This window comes from Mustela erminea, chromosome 7, assembly GCF_009829155.1.
Source record: "Mustela erminea isolate mMusErm1 chromosome 7, mMusErm1.Pri, whole genome shotgun sequence".
Taxonomy (NCBI): Eukaryota; Metazoa; Chordata; class Mammalia; order Carnivora; family Mustelidae; genus Mustela; species Mustela erminea.
Window position 1 is genome coordinate 67,860,141 of NC_045620.1, and position 24,381 is coordinate 67,884,521.

Sequence of the window (24,381 nt, forward strand, 5' to 3'; positions counted from 1 at the left end):
GCAGTGAGATGGTAGAAAACTAAGACAAGGTAATGTCAAGATTGCCCACAGTAGTTGTTACAGTGGAGGTAGTCAGCTGAAAGGTCAGGCAAGGATGGAAAGGTCCATTGGATCCAGCAGTATGAAATGTTGCAGTAACCTTAGCAAAAACTACTTTCCTCTTTTTTTTTTTTTTTTTAAACAGGGGCATGGCTCAGATATTTACAGCCTTGTTTTTCATCTCCATGAGTGTCAAAAAGAACATTTGATAGTCATGTTGGGTGCTGAATTTGGGATGATCTTTCATTGTGCTTGATGCCTCCTGCATTGCAGGATGTGAAATACAGTGTCACACTCCAGTCATTGAGACTATAAAAAATGCAAACATCAATTACTCTCATTGAGAACCACTGCTGCAAAGACAACAGAAAATTGGAATCCCCAAATCCAATCTAACCATAGTTTTAGCAGCCCGCTCAAGAAGGGAATTCCACTAAGACTTCCTTGAAGAGATAGAATGGACCAAGCTCAATAAGGACAATAACCTCACTTAGATGTTCTGGGAAAATTCTACAAGTGTTATCTTAAAGTGACTACTTTTCAGAGTTTTGTTGTTTCTACTAAGATAGCAAATTCTCCATATTAAAAAGTGTACTTCAGCAGAAATAAGGGTGTTAGGAGACTTTAAATCCAAAATATCCATAAAATAAGATATCTAAACCTATTATGCATGCATTGGTATTGCATCTATTGGTGCTGTCATGATGCTAATAATAAAAGCTTTCATTTTTTGAGCTAGTGTGACTGTCTTAATTGGGACTCCCAGAAGCTACCTGAGACAGGGATTTCAGGTACACATGATTTTTGAGAGTATGCTCTGTAGGAAAAGCATTTAAGGGAGTGAAGACAGCAAGATGGGGCAACATGAAGAGTCAACTAAGGATGAGAGCTTAGATAAATTCTTGGCCTGATCCACAGGGTGCTCTAGAAGGACCAGACAGCACAGTTGTCCCGTTACTCACTTTGAGGCAAAGGGTGGGATGATTGTACCCCCTACTGGTCTGGCCTTGGTTGTCACCACAAAGCTGAAGAGGGAAGCTGGAGGGGCAAGGAGGTGGCATGAATCACTCAGGTGTCTCTGGGCACAAAAGCTCCTACACTCATGGCAGCTGAAGAAGGAAAGCATGGATTAAGGGTAAAGGGGACATGGGCAGGGCACTAACAGTCTTTATTACAGTATAAGACACCTAACATATTATTTTCCTTTTATTTTGAAACAATGTCAAATTTACAGAAAAGTTGCTAGTTCAAAGACCTTTCCCTCTCCCACAACCATCTGAGAATAAGTAGCTGACCTCATTCTTCCTCAACCCTGAATAATTTCTATAATGATTTAAAGAATTTTATTTATTCTTTATTTCTACTTTTACTGAAAATGTAATTGACATGACATTGTATTAGTTTTAGGTGTATGACATAATGATATTTTGTATGTATACAATGCAAAACAATTAACATAATAAGTTAATATCCATCACCACGAGAACTTTTGAGATCTACCTTTTAAATATATAAGACAATATTGTATAGACACCACACTGTAAATTAGATCCCCAGGACCTATTTATCTTATACCTGGAAGTTTATACCTTTGACCACCTTGACCCATTTCACCCTCATCCATCCAAAAAGCACTATTGACGGAATAGGGACAGAAGAAATGTTGGAGGAGGCTGCTTATGAATGGGAAGGAAGGAAGGAAGTAGATACTGAATGTGCAGCAAGTCCTTGAAGAAGCTCTGCCCTAAAGGGAAGTAGATGGGATAAAAGGTAGAAAAAGAAGTGAGGTCACTGGAGGATTATGATGAGTCAGAGTTCACATCTGAGCATCAGTGGAGAAGGTGCAGTAGGAGAGGGGTTAAGAATAACCAAAGGACAAAAGTGGCGCCTGGGTAGCTCAGTGTGTTAAGCCTCTGCCTTCGGCTCAGAACATGATCTCAGGGTCCTGAGATCAAGTTCTGCATCCAGCTATCTGCTCTGCAGGGAGCCTGCTTCTCCATCTCTCTCTGCCTACTTGTGATCTCTCTCTGTCAAATAAATAAATAAAATCTTAAAAAAAAAAAAATAACCAAAAGACAAAAGTATCAAAGCAGAAAGGAGGGAATGGGATTCCTGAAAACCACCCCAGTAGAAAATACAGCGAAAAAACTACCATCTCAGATTTCAGAGAAATGAAATTTAGGGAAACAGTTCTGTGTGGCTATTTTTAATAACTAGGAAAATTCCTCCTGGGGCTCACTCTGTACCCATTTGTTCCATCTGCATAATACAAGGAAGGAGCTCAGAGTGACTTCAATCAAAAGGGTAATGGTAAATGAGGAGCCACTGTATCTTTATTGTTGCTTTTTAGGGAGACCCGCTCAGAGTCACCAAATTGTGAACCCTGGAAGCTTCTAATTCCAAGATACAAGTCTTGGTAGTTTCTATTCGAACTGAAAATTTTCACTTCTGTGGAAGATTGAAAAAGACTCCAAATTATTTGGGGTCGTCTCATTAAGAGGTGGAGTCCACTGCTCCACCCTTTATTTTCGGCCTGACTCTTGCTCTGGACAATAGAATTGTGGCTGCAGTGCCTCTTCCAAGGCTACACCTGATCTTAGATGTCCCAGCAGCCACTAAGTGTCAATTGCCAAGGGCATGAATATTCAGGACTATTCTGGACCTTCCAGTTCAGCCAACCCTGGTTGAATAAAGCTCGGGTGAAACCATATAAATGTTAGAAATAAGCCGTTTTAAGCTGCTGATGTTTGAGGCAGTTTGTTATGCGGCAATAGTTAACTGAAACTTTGGCTTGCTGGAGGAATTGCCCCCATCTGGCTGGGCAGAAAGTATTTTCTTGCCAGCCCCAGATGGGTAACATTCATTAGCCCCAAAGTGTGTGTTTTCTGACCCCCTCCTACCAGTTACCATCTCTCCACTGGGAATAGCAGCGTTTGTTCCTTTAAATGCAACCTATCTTTTCTTTTTTTTTTTTTTTTTTATTTATTTATTTGTCAGAGAGAGAGAGGCAGAGAGAGCGAGCACAGGCGGACAGAATGGCAGGCAGAGGCAGAGGGAGAAGCAGGCTCCCTGCCAAGCAAGGAGCCCGATGTGGGACTCGATCTCGGGACGCTGGGATCATGACCTGAGCCGAAGGCAGCGGCTTAACCCACTGAGCCACCCAGTGGAGTCCACTGCTCCACCCTTTATTTTCGGCCTGACTCTTGCTCTGGACAATAGAATTGTGGCAACCTATCTTTTAAAACGGATTTCAGTCTCCTCAGCTTCCAGCTGTTGTTACGTGATCTTTGCACCATGAGCAGATGCGTGAAGACCTGGTTCCAGGCCTCAAGTTCAGTAGGTGTTTGCTGGTCTGGAGCCTGGAGGGGCCAGTGAGCTGACGGCCCCGACTTCCTGGCGCCCTCCCCCTGGCCTCCTCTGCGAGCTCCCTCCCCGCCCCCCAGCTTGACCCAGCCAACCTCCTACCTTCGCCCCGGTGACTGTTAGCTCGGCGCCGTCACACGGGGACCTCCATCGGAACGGGGGGCGCTCTGACTTTCCATCCTACCATTGGAACGTGGCTTGCGTCCCCGCCTCTACTCTGGCTTGGCGCCGACCGGGCGGCTCCAAAGGCCCCTCGGGAGCCCCGCGGGCAGCGCCAGCCGGAGCGTGGAGCGCCCGAGAAGAGCGAGGCCGGAGGGGCGCAGCCCCGCCCCGGCTCCCGGCGCAGCCCCTCCTCCTCTCGGCGTTTCCGGCTGGCGGCGCTCGCTGCCTGCTGACCGCGGGGTCACACGCGTCCTTCTCCCGCACAACCCGCGCGTGGCCGTGGGCACCACCGGAAGCAGCAGGTGGGCGAAGCTGGAAGCGGGGCTCGCGGGGCGCTGGGGCAGGCAGCCTTTTGGGGATGGGGGACGGGGAACGGGGGATGTGGGGGGGCATGGGTCCCTAAGGCCGGGTCCTGCGCGCACACCGCCCCGGGCCGCGGCTGCCGGTGGTGTCCATGCCGTGCTTTTCGCGCAGCCCTTGAAAAGACCTAACTTCTCGGTTAGGTACGGCGTATCCCCAACATTAGAGGGTAAAAACCTAAAACGTATTGGGTGCCAGTTCTGTGCATTCCCACCGGGAGCCAAGAAGGCGAAATAAAACAAGCACATAACCGTCGTGAGACTCTGGATAAATTACATACTGTCAAAGATGGGAGAGAATAACTTAATAAGGTGTTTTGAAGTAGCCGGGCCTACCTAGGACGATATATAGGATTGTTATTTTTTGCTTTCTTTTCAGTATTGAAGAAGCATGTTTGACAATGCAAAGTGGTGATAGCAAAGTGTGCCCCTAGAACATGGATTGTTCTCTGGGGAAAAACGATAAAATCATTCATTAAATGGTGAGAGTTGACTTAGAGTTGATTTAAAGAAACAGCATTTCACCAGGCCTTCAAGGCTGGACTATATCCTAGCAATTAAAGAAAGACTATCATTCAGCTAGAGGTCTGATCTGTTACTGAAGGACTGAATAAAGGAGAGATGCATCTGTCCCAGATGAATCCAGGCCTCCTCTAGGAGAGAGAGGGTATCCTGGCTCTTAACAGGATCTTTCCAGAGCCCAGAAGTTGAGAAGGTGGCTTCTTCAAGGTTCACCCCATCAGACATTGAAGTCCTATAACTCAAGTCCTTTTGTTCAGTTTCTGTCTTCACCTACCAAACTTAGGATAAGTTGGCTTATCAGTAGTTCTACACAGAGTATTTGGACAGGCTGATCTGATCCAGCTGATAGCCTTCAGTTCTCTTGGTAAATTAATAAACTGGCACTTGGGGTTTTTTCCGATATCCTTTGGTTTCCCCATTCTTTGTGTGATTATCCTTCAGGGCTCAGTTGAAATGTTACATCCTCAGGGGAGCCTTTTCGTTTGTGTGTTCAGGTGTCTAGAACAGTTTCTAGCACATAGTAGGTTCTCAGCCTAACTCACTGAGCTCTCTTAGTCTTTACTCAAATGTCACCTTTTTTTTTTTTAAGATTTTATTAATTTATTTGACACAGAGAGATCACAAGTAGGCAGAGGGGCAGGCGGGGGGGAGGGGGGGCGGGGGGGGGGGGGCCAGAATCAGGCACCCTGCGGAGCAGAGAGCCTGATTCGGCAGGCAGGACGCTGAGATCATGACCAGACCCGAAGGCAGAGGCTTTAACCCACTGAGCCACCCAGGTGCCCCAACACCATCATATTTTGAGACTCAATTCAAGTATCATTTTATTAAACCTCTCCTGACCTTTCTAGACACAGAAAATATAAATTGAATTAACTTTTCTGTAGTGTAATTTATCAAAATGTATGAAGAGTGATGAAAATATGAAGACTCTCTTATTTGTGCTTGTCGGACACTACTGAACTACAGAAGATTTTGACCTAGTTTTGAACTTTAGTAACACATTTTATCCCAGTTCTTTATGATAAAGAAAAATTATGAGAATCCTAAGAAATAGAGTTGGAATAGAATGGTTTCTTTACAAACTTACTAGTCAAAATACTTATTATAGCTAGTATTTTCAGCCTGTTGCCATCAGCACTGCTAACAAAAATAACATGTAAAGTGTCCAAACATAATGAAATTGTCCATAGCCTTTCCATATAACCTGGATACACTAATGGCCTCTTCCCCTAAATTCGGGGAGGTCTATTCTAATTAAATATTAAACTAAATAAAAGAATTATATTGTAACTGAATTATACTGAGACTTAGTAAAGCAAGTCTCAAAGTCAAATAGGAATTTTTTTAAAGTATTTTAAGGACAAAATTAAAGCTTTCCACAGAGATGTTCATTAATATATCATTGATAACACCAGAAAACTATAAACAACCCAAAAATTACAAACTAAGAGACTGATCTGGTAGTAAACTGTGGTATATGTGACAATGAGATATTACACATTAAAACTGGTATAAAAATAGCTTTAACATTGAAATAACAGTATGGTTCCAATTTGGAGGTGTGTGTGTTTACACATGCACAGAAAAAAGGTACACACCAAAGTGTGAACTGTGGTTATCCACAGAGGGTGATATTATGGATTCTTTTATTTTGCTTTTTATATGTATTTTCTCAATGAACATGTATTACCTGTGAATTCAGGATAATTTGTTTCGCTTTGAGATATTAAATAATGAATTTGCAGATTTATTGTTTGAAAACTCTGTGCCCTTTGTTTCAACTGAAATTATTTGAGGTTTGTCTTTGTTTATTTTGAGTACTCTTATAGAGTTGCTAAAGACTAAGGATAAAGCTAAAAGACAAGAAAAGTGGCTGGATACTTGGAAAAGTTTACCTAAAATGACCAAGAATCAATAGCTAGAAAATAGTTTTTCTTTTTCCCAATCGATTAATTTGTCTTCCATTTTTATTATTATTTTTTTAAGATTTTATTTATTTATTCACAGAACAAGCAGGGGAGCGGCAGAAGAAGAGGGAGAACCAGGCTCCCCACGGATGAGGAAGCCCAATGTGGGACTCGATCCCAAGACCCTGGGATCATTACCTGAGCCAAAGGCAGATGCTTAACCAACTGAGCCACGCAGGTGCCGGAGTCTTCCATTTTTAAAAGCATGCTGATCCCATTTTCCATGAAGAACTGCTTCCAGTTACTTTGTAACTACAAGGTCCCAGCAGCTGGGTTTAAAAACAAAGTAAAAAGTGGGCTCATTTTCCAATCAGTTTCCAGTGATATTTATCAAAATCTGGCTGTAGAAGACTGGATCCATGACCATGTGAATCTAGAAGGCAAGCCGGTTCTTTTCTTGTGGAGAAATTCTCCTTCTGTTGTAATAGGCAGGCATCAGAATCCTTGGCAGGAGTGCAACCTGAATCTGATGAGAGAAGAAGGTGTGAAACTGGCTCGGAGAAGAAGTGGAGGAGGAACAGTCTACCATGATATGGGTAATATCAATTTGACTTTCTTTACAACCAAAAAAAAGTACGACAGAATGCAGAATCTAAAATTAGTTGTGAGGGCTCTGAATGCTGTCCAACCCCAGCTGGATATACAGGCCACCAAAAGATGTGACCTTTTGCTAGATGGGCAGTTTAAAATCTCAGGAACAGCTTCTAAGATTGGCCGGACTACTGCGTATCACCATTGCACTTTATTATGTAGTACCGATAGGACCTCATTGTCATCTTTGCTGAAGAGCCCTTACCAAGGGATCAGGAGCAATGCCACTGCAAGCATACCTTCCATAGTAAAAAATCTTTTGGAAAAAGATCCCACTCTGACCTGCGAAGTACTCATGAATGCTATTGCAGCAGAGTATGCTGCTTATCATCAAATTGATAACCATATCAATCTAATAAATCCAACAGATGAGACCCTGTTTCCTGGAATAAATAACAAAGCCAGAGAACTACAGACCTGGGAGTGGATATATGGCAAAACTCCGAAGTTTAGTATAAACACTTCCTTTAAAGTATTATATGAACAGTCACACTTGGAAATTAAAATATTTATAGACATAAAGGATGGAAGGATTGAAATCTGTAATATTGAAGCACCTGATCATTGGTTGCCACTGGAAATATGTGACAAATTAAATTCAAGTTTTATTGGCAGTAAGTTCTGCCCAAATGAAATTACTATGCTAACAAATATTTTACATAGAACATGTCCAGAAGATGATGAACTACACAATAGATGGAATATTCTCTGTGAAAAAATTAAGGGAATAATGTGATTCCAAATAAATTTCTTAGTATTAACTATTTTATGAGAAAATAAAATGTTTAAGGTACCTTGTATGTCTTTTTTTTAAAGTAATCTCTACATCCAATATGGGGCTTGAACTCACAACCCTGAGATCAAGAGATCAAGAGTCATATGCTCTACCAACTGAGCCAGCCAGGAACCCTCATCATAAGTCTCTTAAAAAAGACCTAGTCTCTTTCAGTGACTATTCACTGTTAGGAATTGTCACCTAGTCTGTGTTTTCTTAAGTCCCCTTTTTTCAATGATTTTTTTTTTCATCTAGCACACATATATCTGCTCCTTTATCTGTTACCATCATGGGGGTGTATATGATACTCAACCACTATGATCTCTGAGTTAGTTCTTTTTCTCACCCCTAAGGAATATAACCCAGGCTTCTTGTCACCTCTGATAATTTAAACTCTAAAATTCTTCCTTTTAATTATACGGTTGACCCTTGAATAGTGGGTTTGAACTGCATGGTTTCAATTACATGTAGATGTTTTACAATGCTATAAATGTATTTTCTCTTACAATTTTTTTTAAAAGATTTTATTTATTTGAGAGAGAGAGAGAGATCACAAGTAGGCAGAGAGAGGCGGGGAAACAGGCTCCCTGCGGAGCAGAGAGCCTGACACGGGGCTCAGTCCCAGGACCTGAGATCATGACCCAAGCTGAAGGCAGAGGCTCAACCCACTGAGCCACCCAGGTGTCCCCACTTATGATTTTTTAAAAAAATATTTTATTTATCTGAGAGAGAGAAAGAGAGAGCGAGCACATAAGCAGGGGGAGAGGCAGAGTGAGAGGGAGAAGCAGGGCAGGGAGCCCAATGTGGGACTCAATCCCAGGACCCTGAGATCATGACCTGAGCAAAAGGCAGACGCCCAACCAACTGAGCTATCCAGGGGCCCCTCTCTTGTGATTTTTAAGTAACATTTTTTCTAGCTTCATTGTAAGAATACAGTATATAATACATTCAGTAAGTAATGCTGCTGTTTAGTAGGCTACTAGTTACATTTTTTGGGGAGACAAAGTTTTATGTGGATTTTCAACTGCCATGGTCAGCACCTCTAACCCCCACATTATTCAAGTATCAGTTGTACTTTCTCATCCACTGTCCTCTCCTGTTAAATTAAACCCATTGCACTTTTCTAAGCCCTTAACCCTCAAAATCTCTTGCTTCATCTCCCTTCCTACCCAACCCTGAATTCTTTCAAGTATATTGTCTTATCTTACCAGCATTCTCATTTGCTTTTCTCTCTTGACCTACAATGGCCTTTGTTATATTATTATCCCATCAGCTGAATTTTTACTCCTGTCATAGGAGTAATGACAGGCAATGGTGGAAGAAAATTCACATAATCACACAAATTAAACCAATTTCATATTTATATTTATCCTTTATTGGTGTCAGATTCAGTTCCTCTCCATTGACTCCCTCATGCTTCAGAGGCCTTATTCATAAGTGTTTCCACTTTTCTTTAACTCAGAACTCTACTCCTCTTGTCACAAACCTTGACTCATAATTTGACAGTGGAAGCCTTCATAAATGAGCTCCTTCTGCACCTCACTTCCTCTCAACATTTCTCATTCGTTCTCAAATAACACCTTTCCCTTAAGGCTAGTTGTACCTGGATCTTTGTCCTTTCCAACCTTTTTGGGCCTTCTACTATTAAATGTTTATATTTTTTATCTTACGTTTTCTGTCTCCACTTACTGGATCCTCAGACATAGTGAATAAACATGCTCATGTCTCTTCTCTCCCCAGAATCCCTGCTTAAGGTTTTGTTGTATCTCTACATCTTCTCGTTGCCAAATTTCTTCAAGGAGTAATATCGCCGAAAACCACTTTGTGTTTTTATACTTCGCTCACATACTCCTCTGATTTCTACAGTACTTGGGGTGTGTTTTCTGAATGCTTACTATGTGCCAGGTACTTTGTAGTTGTTGGATGTTCATGGTGAGTGAAAGAGACTTACACTGAGCTCAGGAATTTATATATCAAACTCCTTAAAGACTAGAGTAAAAAAATACGTTTTATATAATGTACTAGCACAGATATTATCTATACCTAACAAGTTTTACAATGCAATGTTTATCCTATACTAGTTACTTACTTGACATTTTATATTTGGTTTTATTTCATCTTTTAAAAATGATTTTATCACCACTATTAGGTCAAGACTGGAGTTTAAAAAACATGAGCCTAACACAAACAAATCAGCATATAATATATAAGGCAAGAAAAGCCCTGGTAGTTAAAACGGACAATAATAGGGGCTACCTAGCTAGAGCTATAGGGAGAGGACATTGAAATGGAGACCTGAAGAATGAGAAGCAGCCAAGCCGAGTGGCATGGGGAGGAGAGCATTCCCAGTTTTGTCAGTTATTTATTGCCTCTTAACAAACCACTCCAAAACTTAGTGGCTTAAAACAACATTTATTTTATTCATAAATCTACAATTTGAGCTTTCATGGGGATAGTGCGTATGATCCAGTGGCATAGGCTAGGACAGCCAAAAGAGCTGGAAATACCTGTTTCAAGATGGCTCACATGGCTGGCAAGTTGGTGTTGGCAGTTGCCTGGGAGCTCAGCTGGACCTATGGGTTGAAGGCTTCAAGTCCTTTCCACTTGGGCCTAATCAAGGCTGCCTGAACTTCCTCACAGCATGGTAGCTGGATTCCCGGAACAAGTGACTCAAGAAAGCCTAACAGAAACTATTTCCTTTTATATCTTATCCTGGAAGCAACCTGTATAGTCTCACATGCACCCAAATCCAAGAGGAGAGAACATCGATAACCACCTCTTCATGGAAGGAATGTTAAAGTCATTATAAAAATTACTACTGGGTCTGAGAGATCTTATTGCAAACATTTTTCTAAAGTATACTCTACCACACAACAGCACTCAGAGAGCCCTAAAGCAGGTAAAAGGTTATTGCAAAGGAAGTATAAGCAACTGAAGTGTGAGAACAAGGGGGAGAATGGAGCAAGATGGGGATGGAGAGAAAAGAGACCGGATCATGTAGGGACAGATAGCCCAAGGTAGACATAGATCTTATTTTAAGTGCAATGATACTGCAGTTGTTATAGACTCTTCCGTCTGCTCTGTGGAGAATGGATTGGAGGAAGAGAAGACAGAAAGCAGAAAGTCTTTTAGGAGACTACTGCAGGAATCCTAGCAGAGGTAATGCTGGCAGTATCCGTGGAGAGATGCTGACATTGTGTTAAGCCTTTGTCAAAAATTAAGGATGACTTCCATTTTCAGGACAGGGTTTCATTCTGATTCCTTTTAAAGGGAAACAATAAAGCAGTCTATATTAGTTTTCTAGGGCTGCCAAAACAAAATACCACAGATTATGTGGCTTATATAATAAAAATATATTTTCTCACAGTTCTGGAGGCCAGGAAGTCCAAGATCAAAGTGCTGAATGGGTTTGGTGTCTCCTGTGGCCTCTCTCCTTGGCCTGCAGATAGCTGCCATCTTGCTGTATCCTCACATCGTCTTTCTGTTATCGGAGAGGGGGCCATTTCCAAACTCACCGCTCCAAAGGCAATACTCAAGAGGTAAGTCTTGGTGGAAAAGGAAAGGTTGCTTTATTGAAGAAGTTAGCAACGTGGAAAAATGGGAGATTAACGTCTCAGAGACCTTCTTTCCTGTCTAGGGGAAATACCTTTTTAAAAGGGAAGGTGCAGGAAATGGTGAGGGGTGCTATGTGCAGAAGTTGGTGCTCAGCAGTCAATCATCAGTCCTCTAAAAATCTTACAGAATCCTCTGCTCTACCAATAATCAAGGCTCCTAAGTGTCTCTCAGTAAAGGATGCCCCTGCAGCCCAATGAGCCATATCCTGCAAAGCAGTATGGACTCCTCCCCCTGTACCAGGAATCAAGGCTCCCATATGTCTCTTAATGAGGATGCCCCTGGTCAGTGGTGGCTATTTTTAAGTGTGGTCAAGCCTTATCTTCTGGAAAGTCTGGTTCTTTGTTCCTCAAGTTCCTCAGTGTGCAGGATCTTAAAGGAAGTAGGTTAGTACTGCTATAAACTTGGATTTAGGACAGCAAGCAAGAAGTGCATAAGTTTGAAGCACATTAACCTTTAATACCAACTGGGGTGCTGTTAGGTTTCCTCTGAGTGTGCATATCCATGTCAAAATTTCCACTTCTTATAAGGACACCAATCTTACTGGATTAGGGTCCACTCTAAAGACATCATTTTAACTCTATAACTCTTTGAAGACCTTATCTCCAAATACAGTTACATACTGAGGTACTGGGGGTTAGGATTTTAACACGTGAATTTAGCTCTTATGAGCTCTTGTAACTGAATGGATCCACATTTCACCCCTTTTTTTATGATGAAGGGGAGGGATAGGAGTGGACACACAGGGTTTTGCCTGTAGCTGGTTCTCTCAGTGTGGGAGTGGAATAAGTGAAGAGGATTTTACTTTTCAAGGGGCTCCTGGGACAAACATAATTGGCAGTCTAACCATTCTTCATCTGAGTCAGGTTTCATAGGCAGGTCCTTCTGTTCTTCTCCAGCAATATTAAATAGCAAATAAACAATTTTGAAGAAATTCCTCATGGGCATATTTTTTATGCATTATATTTGCTGCAATGTGTTAAAATTGCTTTCCAAGAAAGGTGTAAAAACCTGGCATGATGTGCTTTGGGACAATTACGAACTCAGGCTTTTCTGATACCACTTGTTTCTTAAAAGCAAGGATATCATCAGTTGAAAGGTGATTAAAGACTTCAAGGTCCAAAAGGGAAATTTAACAAACATCACCTGGAATAGAAAAGGTATGTTTTGCAGTGAGAGTCCACAGAATTTTCTGATTGCTTCCATATGAGGATAAAGGAGATGAGGAATCAAGAACGATTCCTAGGTTTCTTATTTGAGCAACTGGATGGATGCTCCCATCCCACTCCCAGTGGGGGAATGTGTTTCTAAAGTTCGGTTGCAGCATCCTGTATTTGAAATGACTGTGTGCTTCTGAAATGCCAGAAAAGTGCCAAATAGGCAGCTGAATTTATAGGATCACAGCTCCAAGGAAAGCTTTGGCTTAATTTATATATTTAGGAGGTGACAGCATATACATAGTATTTTAAGTCATGAAAATGGATACTTGTGAATCTTTATATTCATCTTAAAGCATAAGTGTTTAGCACCTGAGTCCCCTCACTCTTTGAGGAATTCTCCAACTTAAAAAACCTTACTGCAAGGCAGAACCCACCTGTTGGAGACGTCAAAAGGATGTGACTGCAGTTGACCCCTGAACTGGATATGGGCAATCAGTGGCTCTTTACACCCTCCCCACCCTTGGAATGTGTGTTCTGCCCAGTGCTCCCACACTAGAAGCCACTTCATGGACTCAGCTTTGAGAGAGTAATATGTTACTGAGACTATCCAGATTGTGTATGTGACTTGTATCCCATCAAGGCCTCCATGAATTCTTACCACCTCTCCACGGCATGTGTGGAGATTACTTATCTTGTAGCCACCCAAGACAAGCCTCATTTGTAAGTTCCATTGCTTATTAAACCCCACCTACCAATCTGGAGTGGTCTGCCTCTTTCTTCAGTCTCTCCTTTCCCTTAGTGTATGGACGCCAGTTTTTAATTTCACCTGGGGAACTCCAGAGGTTAAAAAACAACAGCACTCCCCTCTATGGACACTGAAATTTTCACTGTACTCTCTTCCTAAGCCTCTCTTGAATCTAGGGTGAGGGTACATGACTTAGACCAATCTGATGTGCTTGCTTCAGACTCTGAATGGAACATGATGAAGTGAACCTAGGGTGGGGAAAACCCTTCTCTGGCAATAGTACCAGGGCCTGAATTTCTGGGGTATAGGTGCTAAGCATGGCAGCGTTTAAGTGCCCAATAATTTAAGTGACAGAAGTGGTAATAAGGCTACTTAAAGTTCAGGCTGCCTTAGGGTCAGCAGTGGTACCACCAATTAGCTCTGTGATGTGATTCTAGATATGGGTTTTTTTCACTGCAGCACTTCCAAGGCCCAGCCTGTAACTCTTGGGGTGATGGTCAGAACTACCCACTATCTTTATAATCTCTTTTTTGCTTACATCAAGTAAGAGCAGTTTCTGTGGCTTTTCAATAAGAAATTACTGGTATAATCGATTACGTGAGGGAGAGTGTAGATTTTTTTTTTAAAAAGTGGTTCTACTTAATATCTAATTTAGGAGAATACCAATATTTAAAAAACAGGATGGAGGAGAAGGAAAGTATGTTTCATGGAATTTAAGAATTTTAAGAAGGGAGTGGCCAATTGGGTCAAATACTCCTGAAAGTTCAAGTAATATGAAGGTTAGGAAGTACCCACCAGATATGGTAATAATGGAAGTCACTGGTCACCTTGACAAGAGGAATTTCAGTGGAATGATGGGATAGCCTGGTGAAAGTGCACTGAAGTATTAATACGTGGTAAGGAAATGGGAAAAACTGTATAGAGAACTTTAGGGAGTTTGTTCACAAAGAACAAAGAAATAGGGTGGGTAGTATCTTGGCTGGGCAGGTCTGTACTGGCAGAAACAATGCAGCAGAGAGGAAAAGATCGCCCAAAGTCCTTGGTAAGGCTAAGGGAGGCAAGATTGAACTCACTTCTGGAAAATCTGGCTATCTTCCTTATATATTAGTACTATTAACCCTTTATATGCTATAAATTTGATGTCAACATAACTTTTTATGGTTCTCTCAAGTTTTCAATATTTACATGATCAAATCTTTTGCCTTTTCCTTTCCTTGATAATTCCTGGGTTTTGTGTTATCCTAGTATATTTAGTTGAGCGTTAACTTTTCAGGGCACCTGGATGGCTCAGTCAATTAAGCGTCTGCCTTAGAGAGGGGTACCCTCCTACACTATTGGTGGGAATACAAGCTGGTGCAACCACTCTGGAAAACCATGTGGAGGTTCCTCAAAAAACTGAAAATAGAGCTACCCTATGACCCAGCGATTGCACTACTGGGTATATATCCTAAAGATACAAACGTGGTGCTCCGAAGGGGCACGTGCACCCGAATGTTTATAGCACAATGTTTATGTCCACAATAGCCAAACTATGGAAAGAACCTAGATGTCCATCAACAGATGAATGGATAAAGAAGATGTGGTATATATACACAATGGAATACTATGCAGCCATCAAAAGAAATGAAATCTTGCCATTTGCGATGACGTGGATGGAACTAGAGGGTATCATGCTTAGCGAAATAAGTCAATCAGAGAAAGACAACTATCATATGATCTCCCTGATATGAAGAAGTGGAGATGTAATGTGGGGGGGTAGGGGGTAGGAAAAGAAAAAATGAAAGAAGGTGGGATTGGGAGGGAGACAAACCATAAAAGACTCAATCTCAAAAAACAGACTGAGGGTTGCTGGGGGGAGGGAGGACGGGAGAGGGTGGAGGGGATATGGACATTGGGGAGGGTATGTGCTATGATGAGTGCTATGAAATGTGTAAACCTGGCGATTCACAGACCTGTACCCCTGGGGATAAAAATACATTATATGTTTATTAAAAAAAATAAATAAATTTAATTAAAAAAAAAAAAAAGCATCTGCCTTGGGTCGGGTCATGATCCCAGAGTCCTGGGATGGAGTCCCACATCAGGCTCCCTGCTGAGCAGGGAGCATGCTTTTCCCTCTATATCTCTGCCCTTGCTCTCTGTCTCTCTCTCATGTTCTCTTTCTCCCAAATGGATAAAATCTTAGGGAAAAAAAATTTTTTTTTTCATTTTATTAGCTCTTTAACAGAATAACCTCTATGTGAGGTAGAGATCTAATGTTTTTTTCCAAACATTTATTGAATAGTCTACTCTTTCCCCACTAATATGAATCATACCTTTGTTGTGCATTAAGGACCCATATAAACATTTACTTTCTCTCTCAGGTGTTTCCAGACTCTTTACCCCACTGATTTGTCCATTCTTATGCCCATACTTTAAAAATATATATATTATAACTTTTTGTCTCTAGACTTATCAAGCAAGTCTCCTAGTGTTAGTCTCTTTGTCATTTAATTTACAAATTAGGGAGAAACAACATCTTATTAAGCCTTCCCATTCAAGAATATAATTGTCTTTCCTAGTTTTCTTTTACATTCTTCCATAAAGTTTACAGTTTTCTCACACAGTTCTTGCACATTTCTTGATGTATTTAATAAGTAACTTGCATATGGTAGTCTTCTAATGTTTTAATTGAATCTGGGGATAGATTTCAAATATCTAGAATAATGGATGCATTACTGCTTTATCCATTACTATAAATAATGAATAGGTGCTCTTCCTTAAATATCAGTACCTCTTAGGCAGTATCCCTATGTAGGTTGGTTAAACCAAAGTTAATTTCATAGGGTTGTGACTGCTGAATCTCTATAGTGATAGATTCACATGCTCTAGAAGAAATCAGAGTGGTTATTTTAACATAAAAAGGAGGAGGTCTAATACATGTTCTCACCTGAATGAAAAGCCCTTCTACTTCCACATCCTGATAGGCACCTGGCAAAATAAGCTACAATACTTTGTAGAAAGTAACTTCTGATTAAGTCCAACACTTGCTCTCCTGAGACCCTGAATTTCCATATGAAAAAGCTTGACAAACTGGCTTGAGACTTTTCAGATTCAGCATTACCAGCACCTGAACCTGAAAATATTAAACAAAAACATTAGGAACTTTTCTGGAATCCCTTGTTGGTCTTTTATGTCAACTCAGTCAGGTGACTGCTGGCTCCCAGAGGTAAAACATAAACCTGGTGTCCAAGTCACCCAGGACCACTCTGCCTGACCTTATTCCCATGGCTTCTACCTGGCTTTGGTCTTACACACTATTTAATCTTGAAGGTAATCTTCAGTCTTCTCCAGAGATGATATTTATATGCATGTATTCCCCAACACAAGTACTTCTATTTCCCTCCACAGACTGGCTTAGCTTATTCTTTAAGCTTCTGGACTGCCCGATACTTCTACCTTTATCCCCAATCCCAGCCTATCTCCATGGAACCTAGTCTTCATCCCCAACCAGTCAACTGGCATCTGGATGGATAAGCTGACCCGAACAGTTGATTATAAGCTGCAAAGCTTTACAAATGTGCCAACCAAGATTGAATAAGATGCAAAATGTATCTGCATAGCTAAGCAGGTTGCTTTGCTTTTATGGAGTAAAGTGATACTGGATAAATGAATGTTGGTGAATTTCTAACAGGGACACGTAATTGTAATAAAATTAACATTTTTTTCCTGGTTATTAGACCCACAAGCCCATCTGCCTCTTAACCCACTGAGCCACCCAGGCGCCCCAGCCCATCTGCCTCTTAAAAGAATACTCTAATCCATGATTTTTCCTCCCAGATGCTAAATTCCCGGGGCAAGATTAATATCCAATTCATTTTCATAATTGGTGCTCATTATTTATTGATTCATTCTCCAACAGTCAAATAAGAGAAAAGCTAGTAAAATGTTCAAATTAATCTTGTGACTGGAAATGCTGTAAATCTACTGAATAATGTATTTATAAAAATATTTAGGATTGGTTACATAACTGAAAAATGGATCCATAAATTAGTAGAAATGTAAAAATTTATTGTTAAATTCATAATTATAGGAATGATCTGTCCAAAGTAACAAAATCAATATTCACTTAAAATAGAAATATATAATGCAAATTAAGCTGCTACCCATCATATTTTTTTTGTGTGCTTATTATGAAAAATGTCCACTGTTGTTTCATGACATGGTCTTAAATCAAAATCACAATATCCAAGGGAAAAACGACTCTAAGAAGAGAAGAAAAGAGTTTTTTTTTAATTAAAAATACCCACAGCCATGTTGTTAAAATGATACAAAAAGAGTATAACATACTCATAAGACTATATCCTACCTGTGGTTTCTTAAAATAGTCAAGTCCCCTTCCAATCTTAATCATCCATCCATTATTAAACCTATTGAATACAGTATTATATTCCAGAAATTTAGGTCAGACAGTTATCAAAGGTGTAGTGTAGCAAGCACCAGCAACATTTCCTCCTAACAAAGAAAATCACTTTCTGCAGTGCCATGAGTTGAACAAAACCAGGGGTTACTCATGGGCTATGTCTACAATGAAATAAAAATATCCAAAGAAACCATGAATTGATTTGATTAGCCAGTAACAAGTGTGACAATTCAATTAAATCTTACTCTTGAATTTCAGATTTCTGACAAAACCTTCCTGTTTTGCTACGTGTATTCAGGCAGACTATAGTGTGTTACAGGGGTTCCCTACCTAGAGATGGAGGACATAAGCAAGAAGAGCTCTGGATCCTGACCTCTGCTTCAACCACAGCACTGCATTTTCACCTGCTCTGCATTTAGGTTGTGCTTAAGTTTTCATTAAAACTAAGGGTGCAGGGGCGCCTGGGTGGCTCAGTGGGTTAAGCCACTGCCTTTGGCTCGGGTCATGATCTCAGGGTCCTGGGATCGAGTCCTGCATCAGGCTCTCTGCTCAGCAGGCAGCCTGCTTCCCTCTCTCTCTCTCTGCCTGCCTCTCCGTCTACTTGTGGTTTCTCTCTGTCAAATAAAAAAAAAAAAAAAAAAAAAACTAAGGGTGCAGTTACTATAAATGTATGAAAGCCACTGTGCTAAATAGAGGAACACACTACTAAAATACCTGCATATACTGTTTCCTTCTGACACTGTCGCATACTATCACACTTATGAGATTATTTAATAAACTGTAAGAATACTAAAATCATCAGAATATTAAATATTATCACCAGAAAATTATTCCAATACCATAACACTACGTACTTGAATAGAAAAGTATTTCCTCTTCTAACATGAAATAGAACACGTAAACTTTATTCCATTATGAATTCCATTATGAACTCAGACATAATAAGCCAGATTTTTTTTCTCAAAAGTGAAAAGATACTAAAATTGAGCTTTACTTAAAATTTTAATAAACTGAATATTTATATACAATTATATAAATGTATTAAAAGAAATAAAAATAAATATTTTCAACAGCATAAAAATTAAAATATTGGTATACACTAACCTAATTTCTCGGTCATGAACTGAAGAAGAATATTCTATTTCCAACAGCACCCCATGATTCTGGAGTGACTCTTTTATTTCTTGCAGACCACTACTTTGCTGCTGTTTCCCACTACCCTGTTAATAGGAAAAATACAATTTTCTGCTCAGTTTCTAGTATTTCAAATTATTATTAAGCTGTGCAATGTGTATCATGGATGAATTAAAATGGGAAAGATTCTATATTGGTTTCAAAGTCTATTAATCAGAGTATGAAGCAGTTTAATAGCACTTGTTTTTGTGAAAATGTCTTTTTCTAATGTGTACATAACACCATTCTGTCCCTTCTCCTAAAATGTGTTTAGTTATTCATATGGGGCTGCTTTCTTTTCAAATTAATCCTAGGAATCTGGTTTATTTAGAAGCATTCTTATTTAAGTCAAAATCAAGATGGAAATGCTCACTATCATGCTATGATCCACCCAAAGGCCAATACAATAAATCAAGAAAAAGAGATATAATCACTGGTAAAGAAGAGACAAAACTACCTATAGTGCAGGCATGTGATCATCTCCTGGAACATATAAGAGACTAAACTGACGAGCTACTTGAATCTGAGAGTTTAGCAAAGTGGCCAAACCAAGGTAAAACAAAATCAGAAAAAAATCAACAATATTTCTTGGCAGGTATTTTAGGCCTATTGTTAGATAATTCCCAAAGAAATAGTTCTAGCTGAAATGTGTCCACATTTTCCTTACTCAAACTACATCTCGTAACTGAATAAAGTTAACGAAGAAAGAGTAAATGCTTCCAGATACCTACTTCATCCAGAGAGGTGAGAAGATGAATAGTTTTTACTTTACATGGTTTCTTAATAAGCATCTCACAAAATCGAAGAAAGTTATATAGCTGAAAGATATTGGGATAGGTTATTATTAACTCATACATTTTAAATAACATTTCACCATACTTTTGTACACTTCACTTACCTGATGAATCTGTCTAATATAAGGATCTTGTATCCAAACTTCTGTAACTGTTTCATTAAGGTATTTTTGAAAAAGCGACTCATAACTGAAACCTGTTGCATTCTCTTCTATTTTAATCTGCTCGTGATATTTTCCATCTACAAAACAATAATTGTTTCAATAATAATTTCAATAATAATAATAAAGATCGATAATAAAATAATAATAAAATCAGCGACCATTTATTTTCTTTTTACACATATTTACATACAGTGATTAATCAGGATCAGGTACAAGTTCATTTTCTTAACTTCTCCACTCAGCAAACATATCTAAATACCTACTATAGATATACAAGAGATAATAGAAGATGCTATACACAGAGATAAATAAGGCAAACAATTCCGTAAGTGACTTCTATCTTCATGGAGGCCAAGTAGGAAAGTTACAGAGATTTCCTGGAACGTGTTCTTGAGTCGAATCCTATAAACCAGGCAGTTGATTCAAGAGAAGCCTAGATGTATGATAGCTGACATTCTGTCACCATGAGTAGAACCGTAAGCTAGAACTCAGGGGCTACCTTGTCCTCTTCAGATTTAAGTATTTTATATCCTCAATTTAATAGCTAAAGTATGAAAGATGTAAATGCAGTATTATATGGAATTTAGAAATCTTTCTTAGAACTTACAGAGAATATTTTACGCAGAAATTTATAGCACTTCTTAACAACCCAAGCCAATGACTAGGATGCCACAGGATCAGTAAAATAGTTCCATTGTTTTTGTTTCTTCCAAATGAATAATTATTAATTCATTATCACAGACCCTTAAGATTTTTTAACAATATGATCCCTAATGGCAGTTCCTAATTTATATTATGGTTGCATATTTAAAGTTTATTTAAAAACCAGAAGTTTGGATTCTGTTCCTAATGTTTCCACAAATATAATATTAGCAACTATGCATCAGTTTTCAAGCCAATGTATTCAAAACACAATGCTGATGGTACTATATTTCACCCATGTTCTAAAAGGAAATTTCATTGTACATTTCAATTTAGGGTGAAGAAAACACCATTTTGTTCCAACCCAACAGAAGAGCTCGGGGAGGGAGATACCCATGGTATGGGCTCATACAGAATACTAGGAAGGTGGGCGGGGGGGGGTTGCTGTATAAACAGTAAGAAGAGCAGCTGAGGGCTGGAGCCACTGATGTGGGTTGGTTTGTTTTTAATGGATCTTTTGAAGATTTTACTTATTTATTTATTTATTTATTTAGAGCAGGGGGCGGGGAGGGGCAGAGGGAGAGAGAATCTTAAGCAGCCTCTATGCTGCCTGCACACAGAGCCCAACACAGAGCTCAATCTCACAACCCTGAGGTCAAGACCTGAGCAGAAACCAAGAATAAGACTACTAAGTAGAGATGGACACCTACGGCATCTCTAGTCATCAGGAATACTTAACTCCTGAAATGTTTTGATTCAAAGAAAAATCCTAAAGAAGTTCCAGGAGTTTCTTTAGCTACTTCAACATTTTGGTCCTTTTCTAAAGGGAAACACAAATAAAATACATGATTTACATTCCCTATTTCTGTGCAGTATTCTTTCAAGTGCAGTTCACACTAAGCTTCATGGGGGATCTGTGAATTCCTTAAAACAGCATGCAGAGTTTGCAGTATGTATAGCTCTCATCAGATTCTCAACAGGGTATGTGAAAACCACCTCCCCCCTGGATCCCACAAAAAAGGTTAAGAATAGATTATGTATAGGGAAGTGGAAGTGTAGAGTAAATCTCTAGGCTTAAACGGTCCAGACCACAAAGAGTTCCAAAAGGCAGAGCCAGAAACAAGGCACAAAATGGGCTTTGTTGCAACAGTTTATAGACACATTCTGTAAATCAGCCTTTACCTTCTTTTTCTTGATCCAAGTATTTCTTCACTATTTCTGCTCTATCCATGTAGCCAGTAATTTGCTTTCTGAGATTAGATTTCTTTGTGTCATCTTTGGTACCTACAAATTTAAAAATACATTCTCAAATTTCCAAAGAAGTTTTTCTAATTAGTACAGGAATTATTTCCAGTTTCTCAAGTCTTCTACAAATTTCCTATCCTTAGACATGGTTTGCCTCAGTCCTAAAATGCACAAATGGGCTCAAATTTGCCCTGATCACAAAAGACCTTCATTTTTTACACTAAGCCTCTGAAACAGCTTTATATAGGAGTTGAGATTCTGAAATTGTGACTCACTGGCAGGGACCCCAAATTTGGAGAGGTGACAAAGGGGGCTTATTACACGTCAAAGCTGAGTATGAGAACTATTTTGTCTAATCAACCACAAGCCTGAAATCTTAGCATAATCAAAACACACCAAACAATATCTATCTTTCTTCCACAAAACCAGCTTCTCTTTCAGACTTCCCCATTATAATTCATGTTCAATCATTTTCCCAGCCACCCCAAAAATGTAAGGTATTTTTAAAATATACATTATCAATAAAATCTTACCCCAAGCCCCACCCCCCAAAACTCAGTCATCAACTCACTTCTAGTTTCTTCATTCCATCCTTTTGATATTGCTTATATTTTCCATAATAATTTCATTTTTAAACTCCCATCAGTTTATTCTCTATAGTTATGAGTCTGTTTCTTGGTTTGCCTCCCTCTTTTTTTTTGTTTGTTTGTTTCTTAAATTCCACACAGAATCAGCAGAGCACACTGGAGCAAAACTGTGATTCTCCTGATTCAGATTCCCAGAGTGCCAGAACTTGAGCAGTGTTCCAACAAACAAATCCTAAAACACCAGAACTTTAGCAGAGCAACACCTGACCAACAGGGTATACTGTCTTTTGGGCAGTCAGTATACCTGAGTCTTTAAAACTCTGGGCTCCAATTGTGACCCAACTAATTGTGGTAGAACTGAAAAGCTTAATGTTATGCTGCAAATGAGGATGATATCACCTCCTATTTTATAGGGCAATTGTAGGGATGAAACAAGATCATGATTTTGATGTGCTCCGCACAGTGCCACCACTCAGCACTTATAAATGATAATTACTTTTATCATTACCATCACTATCATCATCAAATGGGCTTTCCCAAAGCAGCTTTTGAATTTTTATTTTAAGATTTTATTTATTTATTTGACAGACAGAGATTACAAGTAGGCAGAGAGGCAGGCAGAGAGAGAGGAGGAAGCAGGCTCCCTGCTGAGCAGAGAGCCAGATGTGGGGCTCCATCCCAGGACTCTGAGATCATGACCTGAGCCGAAGGCAGAGGCTTTAACCCACTGAGCCACCCAGGCGCCCCCCAAAGCAGATAGTTCTTTTTTTTGGTTGGATTTTGAGAGAGTATGGACACGCAGGAGTGGGGGGAGGGGCAAAAGGAGAAGCAGAGTCTCAGCTAGCTGAGTGTGGAACCCAGTGGGCTGTTCTATCTCAGAACTCCAGTATCATGACCTGAGCTGAAGTCAGAGGCTTAACCATCTGAGTCATCCAGATGCTCCTGTAGTTTCACAGATCTGACCAAAGCACCCCACTCTCTGCTGTCTTTTCAAAGCTTCTTTAACACTTACGCTAAAAGGCACAATGGGGAGATCTTAGGCCAGACTGGGAGCCCCAGAGGGTGTGGAGCAGGGACCAGTCTAAAATCAGTTTAATACCTAATTACTGGTGTCTACTACAGGCCAGGGATTGTACTAGCTGTTAATGGTTGTTTGGGTACTTCTCAAAATTGAATAACTACGGGACAGATAAATTCTCACTGCCCCACCCACAATTCTATGCATTTCTCCCACTGAAATTCAGTATACATGTTTCTTACAAATGTTTTTTCTTTTACCGCTACATGATTTTATTTTTGTTTACTTCTAACCAAAATGTCTAAACAGAAAAGTAATCATAGTGTAATGAACACCCTTATTACCCATCATGTAGATCTGCCACATTTGCTCCACCTGTTTTTTTGTTTGTTTGTTTTTTCTTAAAATTAAATTCATCCATCATGACAAATTCTTCCCAGGACACTTCAGTCTACATCTCTAAAAACCAGACAGTTTTCAAAAATACCATACTGCTTAACGAAGTCAGTAATTTGAGTGTTACCCAATCCATACTCAAACTTTCCAAACTGCTCCAAAAGTCTTTTACATTTTGCTCAAAACTAGTCCTATGAAAGTTTATATATTACATTTTATTCTGTCTCTTAAAAATCTAGAGTACTGTCCCTCTTTTTTGATGACATCTATTAAAGATATAAAAGAAACCAGTCCACTTGTTCTGTAGAATATCCACCTTCTGTATTTGCTTCCTTTCACAGAAAGGATCTTTAACTTTCACTCCGCCCCAGATACAAAGGGATCCAGTTCCTTTCTTCTCATCCTCTCTCCACGGCTCCCTGCTCACCTCTCAGAACCTGCATGAGCAGGTCTATCCCCTCTTGGTAACAAACCAGAGCCTGCTGGTACCGGGACTCCGAGTCTAGCTCCACCGCCCGCTTTAACACGGTGAACGCAGCCACGCTCTGGGTATCCACCTCCCTCCCGGACTTCGCCATAGCTCGGAAACTCTCCTTCGCTCCCAAACCCAACCAGAGCCGAGCCAGTCGGTCGCGCTTCCGGGGGCGAGCACGTGACACCAGTGC

The 24,381-nt window shown here is 40.0% G+C and overlaps 2 protein-coding genes across 6 annotated transcripts; one reads left to right on the top strand and one right to left on the bottom strand.

The window, feature by feature from the left end:
- The first annotated feature begins 6,542 nt into the window (after nt 1-6,542).
- LIPT1 (lipoyltransferase 1) lies at nt 6,543-7,817 on the top strand. The gene has a single exon (XM_032352026.1). It carries the CDS (start codon nt 6,618-6,620, stop codon nt 7,737-7,739), a length of 1,122 nt encoding a protein of 373 aa, XP_032207917.1. The 5' UTR covers nt 6,543-6,617; the 3' UTR covers nt 7,740-7,817.
- MITD1 (microtubule interacting and trafficking domain containing 1) lies at nt 6,786-24,380 on the bottom strand. Of its 5 annotated transcripts, none has more exons than XM_032352031.1 (8): nt 23,665-23,957; nt 21,653-21,754; nt 19,769-19,905; nt 19,602-19,688; nt 18,802-18,917; nt 17,644-17,704; nt 16,225-16,410; nt 6,786-6,878 (listed from the first exon to the last, which is right to left on the bottom strand). In XM_032352031.1, the coding sequence occupies exons 1-7, from the start codon at nt 23,735-23,737 to the stop codon at nt 16,309-16,311; spliced, it is 678 nt and encodes a 225-aa protein (XP_032207922.1). In that variant the 5' UTR covers nt 23,738-23,957; the 3' UTR covers nt 6,786-6,878; nt 16,225-16,308. The 5 variants fall into 5 exon arrangements, with proteins under 5 accessions (XP_032207922.1, XP_032207918.1, XP_032207919.1 ...); XM_032352027.1 differs by lacking the exon at nt 23,665-23,957 and adding an exon at nt 24,144-24,380 and having other exon boundaries at nt 6,794-6,878; XM_032352028.1 differs by lacking the exons at nt 6,786-6,878; nt 23,665-23,957 and adding exons at nt 11,236-11,323; nt 24,144-24,380.
- Nucleotide 24,381: the final 1 nt, after the last annotated feature.

Bases quoted from the DNA above. Each gene is read 5' to 3' on its own strand.
- LIPT1 (XM_032352026.1), top strand. From the start codon at position 6,618: ATGCTGATCCCATTTTCCATGAAGAACTGCTTCCAGTTACTTTGTAAC.
- MITD1 (XM_032352027.1), bottom strand. From the start codon at position 24,294: ATGGCGAAGTCCGGGAGGGAGGTGGATACCCAGAGCGTGGCTGCGTTC. The intron at 21,755-24,143 runs GTGAGCAGGGAG...TTAAATTTGTAG, and splicing joins GCTCATGCAGGTTCTGAGAG to GTACCAAAGATGACACAAAG. The intron at 18,918-19,601 runs GTAGGTATCTGG...TCCTATTAACAG, and splicing joins TTCTCACCTCTCTGGATGAA to GGTAGTGGGAAACAGCAGCA.